Below are 7104 nucleotides of genomic sequence, written 5' to 3' on the forward strand. Positions count from 1 at the left end.
AAATCTGAATGCCCCCTGTTTTCCAGAATATTTTAAATGACATAATAAGTTTTATAACGGACTTTAAAAACAAAGCTGGGACAGGGTTTATCAACACAAGTCCTCAGGTCACGTGAGGCTATTTGGCTTTGAAATTACATTTTTGTCTTAAGTTCTTTATTAAAGACTCATAAAGACACAACAGGTTCTTTAAAGTAGATAAAAGTTCTACTGACTATAAAAGTGGACACAGAAGACTATAGAAATGGTTCTTTTAAACTATAATAACTGTAGAACCTCTGACTATAAAACCTTTGACTAAAGGCTTCTTTTGGGAAACTAAATTGTTCTTTCTAGTACCTTCATTTTTTCCAAGAAATGTGTAATTGCAGATCAGATAATACTAGAAATAAGACAAAATACATCTCTCTAGTGTGCCAAACTCTATTTTCCTTCCACTGCCTTAAATCAAATTATTTGTAGCATAAAGCGTTGGTGTAGTATACTATGATAATGCACTTCATGTCATGACATAAACTGTTTTTAATAGTTGTAAGGTCATAATCAGTTGTGAATTCAAATAAATGTAAAATGTACATAATCATGAAGATTTTCGACCACTCTGTTTTTGCAGTTTATCTTACAAAAATATTGATGGATTAAGGAAATGTTTCTGATTGGTAAAGTTGAGAGTAAGTAGAGAGTAGTGTTTTGATAGGATTGTTCCTCATGCTTAGTGTATTGTGTAACTTTGGGCATCTGAACACTCAAGGAAGTATGTCTTCATGGAAATATGATGAAGTGCTCAGACATCCCTGGAAGTTTGCTTGTTTTGGCCTTGTCATGTTTAGGCTTTGTTGATAAACACCATTATTAGAGGTTTTGTTTGTTTTTCTTCCCTTTTTATGAGTTGAGAACAAAACCAGGGGGCACCCGGATTTGAACCAGAGACCTCTTGATCTGCAGTCAAATGCTCTACCACTGAGCTATACCCCCACACAATACTCAGATAGTGTTTATTCCACAACATTGTGTATGTGTAATGGGTGTGTGTATATACTGTAGGTGTGACTGTTGGTTCGTTTTCCAGGCAAAGGAGAAAGAGTTGAATTAATCCCTTGTTCCTGCTGTGGAGGTTCTTCTGCATTGGTCTAATAGCCTTTTTGAATTGTGCCACTTGACTATTGGGCCCGTTAAAGTGAAACATTGACATTAAAAAGGAACAAGGCAGATTAACACGGGTATGGATTAATAATTAAAGGAATAGATGCATCTTGACAGAACAGACATAATACTTGACTCACTGGTGTCCACCTGTGTTTTCACATCACTTACAATTGTTGAGAATCTGGTTGTAGGTCAGTGAAGATAAGGATGCAAAAGCCAAACTTTTGAAGCCAGAGTTTGCTCAAGCTAAACCCAAACGTCTGGGGAACAAGTTTCATGCAACAGGCCACTGGTTACAAAAAAACACTGTGAATGTCTTAACTAATAAATAATTTATCGTTTGCTTCAAAATATGGTATGGGGTATTAAGTTTGTGTAGCCTATGTATTTTTTTATTGTTGTTGTAAAATTTGGACTCACCTGGCCATGATTTGATCCAGCAAGAGCAGAAAATATGTATGGATTATCATCACATTTTCTTTTCTGTGCAGGCCTGCAGGTTCCCATTTTCATCAAAAAATAAGACCATGTGAAAATTTACATAGTTGTTGTTTATATACTGTTAGTAGATTTATTGCCTTCAAGAAAACAGGTAGCCTGTTAGTGTATTAAATTTAAAATGGTATATCTTTAAAAAGTAATCAGTCATTGGTCACTGGAGTAAAAGGGACAGTTCACCCAAAAATGAAAATTTTGTCAATAATTGCATGATATTTTTGGGTAAACTATCCCTTTAAAGCAGTGGTCACCAACCTTTTTGAGCCTAAGATCCCTGACGTCAGAATTGTTGAAAGGCAAGATCTACCATTCAAAAAGTTGAAAATAAAAACAGCCCAGATTGAACCTCCTGCTTGAGGCCTTTTATTTAGTCTATTATTGTGGGTCTATTTGAATTACCTGAAATTCTTTGTTCCACTTTTCAACTTTTCAAGTTCACAATGCAACTAAGCAAACTCTGTAACATGTAGAGTTGCCACTTTCAGTGTGCCATAATGAGGTGAAAAACACCAATTTAAACACCAGTTCAAGGACTTTAATTCATACATGACAGCTTGACATTAAAACGAGTTTTAGAATAAGTTTAACAAGACCCTAATTATTTAGGTATTTACTGTATAAAGATTTGTTCTTTATGATGCATTTATTTTGTTTACTTTTATTAAGTAAATACATCATATAGATTGAAATGTTATAAATAGGCCCTAATAATAACAACAACGTTAATTATTTATTTTAAATCATTTATCTATTTACTTTTACCCGTCTAATAATGTCTTGGTAATAAGTATCTGTTTCACAAAATAGCTAAAGGTAGTAGTATGGAATGGGCTATCATATTAGGCTAATTGAAAACATAAATAGGATATCAGCAGATGTCATCTCCCGCATGAGATAGTACTGGTGCAGTTTACCATCACTGACAGACCCGCGGATCATTCACTATTACAACTTTGTGAATAGACCGATGTTGTCTTTCAGACAAACTCAACATTAAAATGCGCCGCTTTCTCACCATATCCCGTTGCTCACACTCGTTAGTTACATTCTCTGAAGACAGAGAGCCGCGACTCCAGATACGCGGACAGTATGAAACCGCGGCGCTTGCTTGCGCATCCAGTGTAAAAGCACAAAAACGCCAACGAACAAGTGACATTTTTATGTCATATGAATAAACTGTTTTTAAGCTTAATGCACCGCAACAGTATAGTGACCTCCAAATGACAGTTAATGCGCGAGTCTCATTTTGCGTTTGATCACTGACCACCGACATTAGAAACACTGAAGAGCGATCACGCGCAGTCGCGCATCACAATGAAATGTGATTAATGATAACGGTCGCATTAAAAACTCACGCAGGCCAGGGAATCATTATTTATACAGCCATGAAAAGATTAATGCAGAACTTAAAAACATACAACCACTGAATGAAGAGAAAGAGAGATGCGTTTGCAAAACTGGACTTTGATCAGGCACAATATATTTGTCTCTCCATTTTCCTATTAGCCTACTTTCGGGGATCGACAAGTAACGTCTCAAAGATCGACAAGTAACGTCTCAAAGATCGACCAGTCGATCGCGATCGACGGGTTGGCGACCACTGCTTTAAAGGGTTCCCAGATTTGGTGTTTTGACCCTAACCTAACAAAAGTAGTTAATTGAACTCACGTTGGAAATATCTGAAATTTCGCTGTAGAGTTATGCTTCAACGCATAATTGTATGCATACATGATAGAGGTATCCTTTCAATATTCTACACAGCAGATTATGAATATTTCTATTATTGTGCACGTTGATTGATTCCATCCTCCAGGGGGCGCAATTACTCATGTCAATTCAGATAACTATTTGTTTTTTATTGTCTCTAGTTCAGAATACCATTAGAAAATCATACGCACAATGTTATCAACCGAGGTCATTTGCAAAACAAAATCAATCCTTCATGCAGGCCAGTCTATGTATTTGGGCCTTAGGTACCCATTACCAGAGCATGTGTATTAGCATATGAGTCTATAGGGAGGGCACAGTTTATCATCTGAATGGCCAGAGAAGTCGACCACTGTTTGATCTGACAATGGTCAAGTCCCAGACCAGAAGCTGTTTAAAGGGTGTAAACTGTTCTGTGTCGTCCTCACTCACTTTTTTCAGAATCAATTAATGTATACATTTATTTCTGAAGTATGTTTTTAACAACCACGAGACACAGGTTTTAGTAGATTTTTATTTGTACAAAACTCTTTTTGTACAAAATTATATACGAAAACATACTGTATCCTGGCTACTTTCAAAAATAAAATACTTCAACACTTTGTTCTTTCGGCATGAAACAACTGTACAACATACACACACATCAATTCCCATTAAATACTTCAAGTAATACTTGGTCAACAGCTTAGTGGCTCAGCACAAATCAATACCGTCCCACATCACTGTCAGTAGACAATTACTCCACTTGTGAAGCGGAGCTGTCTGTAAAGCCATTTGCTTTACGAAACCAGAGGCCAATGCTTAACAGTGGCATCAACACATGGTCATCATGATCACATCAGATCATTTAAGTTCATTTCAGAAAATTGTAATGTAAACATGTCATGTAAAAATATGGACCTCTAGAACGGAGTCATGTGATACACACACATACACACAAACGTGTCTACACACATACAGTACACATTCTCACAAACAGACACACACACAAGCAGGGTTTCCATGCTTCAGCCGGTATCCAAAGTTCAGAATTAAGGTGAAGGTGGATAATGCATGTTCCGCCAGGGTTTAGTATGTACCTTGAGCAGGGTGCTGTGCAGAAGGAGGCACTGAGAGTTGGGTAAAAGTTTAAGTGGGCCTCATCTCTCTTTCAACAGTTTAAGGGGTTTAAGAAGAAGCACAGACGGTGGACTAGTTTGCCAAAACACGAGTACGCATCCAATCCAAACTTGCTGGTAAACTGCAATATGAATGGTGAAAAATATGTGTTGGTTAGACTCTGATTAAAACACTTGTGTCTACTGTATATATTGGCATATACACCTATATAACCTTTGAAACACACATACCCCTCTCCAGTGAGAGCGCAGCAGGCCTGGACATGCCAGGAGCGGGCGTTGAGCGAGCTGAGCGTTAAACTCTGAGAAATCTCTGCGGCTGTCATGCTGTTTTTCATATCTTGCTTATTTGCCAAAACCAGCACAGATGCATTCTGTAGATCCTATGTAGATGATAAAAAAGGAGAACAAACCAGAAAGAACTGAAGTTATGCCATCAGTTAGGGTCACACACATAGCAAAAGCATGAAAATCTTGACATTTAATATCATTATTAATATTAACATTATTCTCCAAGCTGCTGACTAAGCAAACTAACCTCATGTGCGAGCATGCGATGCAGTTCCTCCTTATTGAGTGTCAACCGCTCCCGGTCAGTGCTGTCAACCACCATAATGACAATCTGTTACATTTAGAGAGAAAGATTAATATAGTTTTATGAACTCTCTTAGACTGACACCATAATGACCTTGACCAAGATAACATTATAAGGCAACGTGCATGCAAATATTCTTACACATTATTGTCTCTACACAGCTCAGAGATAGAGAGACATGACAGGTACAGCAATTCGTAGTGTTTTACATAACACATTTCACATCAGCAAAGTACACAGGTTAAAGATACACACCTCTGTGTTACAGTAATACGAGTTCCAGGTAGCTCTGAGACTATCCTGGCCACCGATGTCCCAGACGAGAAAGCGTGTTTTCTTCACCGAGATCTCCTCTACATTACTGCCAATTGTAGGAGTAGTCTGAACAGCCTCTTTAGTTAAACTAGACAGAACCAGAGCAAGAACGCATTCATTACAAATGTGCCAAAGTACAAAAATCATAAACCAACTAAAAAAAGCAGCATGAATTTGGTTTAAACAGCACAGTGGGAAGATACATGTCAACATGACACTGTTTAAGTAGTAAAACGGAGCATATTGTAGTTTTGGACCGCCATGTACAGTGTTTCTCATGTTCACTTACAATTGGTAGAGAATGGTTGTCTTTCCAGCATTGTCCAAACCAACGATAATTACTTTGTGTTCTAAAAAGGAATAAAGGGGCATGTTAGTGACAACAATGTGGTTTTATTTGCTACGTATGACGATGTCGATTCCAACAAGTTCAGAGAAGTTGGGTACACAAAGTGTAGAGTAACAACAGATAAGTAGAAATTCTTTGATCTTTGAACCTAAATGACTGAATGTACCGAGACATACTTATCTGGGGTGTGATAGAACAGAACATTCGAACACAAGGTGGTACGGTGTTTTTTCTTGTAGAGTACTTATCAACTATGAAATCGATTTAAGGGACATGGTGTAAGCTAAAGCATAGGTTCTCAAACTGGGGGCCCCAAGATGGATCCAGGGGGGGGCACAGATTTTGTGGCATTTTATGAAATATAGAAATTTATCATAATTTTTATGCAATCAAACATCAGAAAAATAAGCCCACCAACCCCAAAAAATATGTTCCAGCATTGTATAACTGAATATGTTTTTGGTTTAATTAAAATGTTAAGTTTCAGATCATAAGTCTTTATTTGGGGGGCGCAAAGTGATGCACACTACACAAAGGGGGCCTTACAACGAAAAAGTTTGAGAACCAGTTTAACATAATGTCACTTGTCCATGTTCATACTAATCCATAACAGCCATAACAAAACTACTTCAACAAAAGAATAATCGAGAATCAGTCATTTGCTTAAATAAAAACACAGCTACGTTTAAATACAATAAAACAGATATAAATGTTTAAACTTGCTCCCTCTTTCCACGAACCGAACCGCAGTCTTACCTCTATCCCCGAACACAGTCATCAGTTTGGCGAACAGCAGACCCATTTCCGACAACAAACAGTTTAAAGGTTTTGCTTCTCGATCGCGTTTTCTTTTTTTCCCACAGGCTCTTTGAATACTTTAACAGTAACGTTACCGTTAAACAATAGATCAGCGATGCATCAAACGACAGTGGCCCGTTGTCTTGTTACTCCGTGTCGTCAGATAATTCGTTAAAACGTGTCTAAATGTTGCGAGTCGTAACTTGAGTGCTGGTTATTTAATTCACTAATAGCGGTTTAATCAAGCCGGTGCTCTATAAAACCGGGCCGTAATACGGAATCTCGTCGTGTTTTTGGTGGGCGTATGTATGTTTAAACGACGAGTAATGACGTAATGCACGCGTCACGCGTTTCGGGTGCAGCCGAAACCAAGGCCCTTATTGGACGCCTACGGTCATGACGCAAATTTTCGCACAGCTTTTTGTCCGAATTTGGAACGGGGCGGAGCTCGGCTTGGCGTGTCGTTTCTGTTTGGGGTTTTATTTTCACATTTCAAGGGGAATTTTAAAGCACGTTAAACGGAAAGTAAATTAAATCTGATCAGAAGCAGAGAAAAAGAGAACCACTGGGATTCCCTG

At 37.9% G+C, this 7104-nt stretch overlaps 1 protein-coding gene and 1 non-coding gene across 2 annotated transcripts; both read right to left on the reverse strand.

The window, feature by feature from the left end:
* Positions 1 to 903: 903 nt before the first annotated feature.
* trnac-gca (transfer RNA cysteine (anticodon GCA)) lies at positions 904 to 975 on the reverse strand. Its single transcript has one exon. It is a non-coding gene; the product is annotated as a tRNA-Cys (tRNA).
* Positions 976 to 3670: 2695 nt separating this feature from the next.
* arl5c (ADP-ribosylation factor-like 5C) lies at positions 3671 to 6811 on the reverse strand. Its single transcript, XM_057345588.1, has 6 exons — positions 6485 to 6811; positions 5669 to 5729; positions 5320 to 5467; positions 5008 to 5091; positions 4701 to 4852; positions 3671 to 4591 (listed from the first exon to the last, which is right to left on the reverse strand). Exons 1-6 carry the CDS (start codon positions 6528 to 6530, stop codon positions 4543 to 4545), a joined length of 540 nt encoding a protein of 179 aa, XP_057201571.1. The 5' UTR covers positions 6531 to 6811; the 3' UTR covers positions 3671 to 4542.
* Between the last annotated feature and the right edge of the window lie 293 nt (positions 6812 to 7104).

Source organism: Triplophysa rosa, linkage group LG11 (assembly GCF_024868665.1).
Source record: "Triplophysa rosa linkage group LG11, Trosa_1v2, whole genome shotgun sequence".
Classification (NCBI taxonomy): domain Eukaryota; kingdom Metazoa; phylum Chordata; class Actinopteri; order Cypriniformes; family Nemacheilidae; genus Triplophysa; species Triplophysa rosa.

Bases quoted from the DNA above. Each gene is read 5' to 3' on its own strand.
- arl5c (XM_057345588.1), bottom strand. From the start codon at position 6,530: ATGGGTCTGCTGTTCGCCAAACTGATGACTGTGTTCGGGGATAGAG. The intron at 5,092-5,319 runs GTGTGTATCTTT...TAAATGTAACAG, and splicing joins CGTATTACTGTAACACAGAG to ATTGTCATTATGGTGGTTGA. The intron at 4,853-5,007 runs GTTAGTTTGCTT...TCATCTACATAG, and splicing joins ATCGCATGCTCGCACATGAG to GATCTACAGAATGCATCTGT.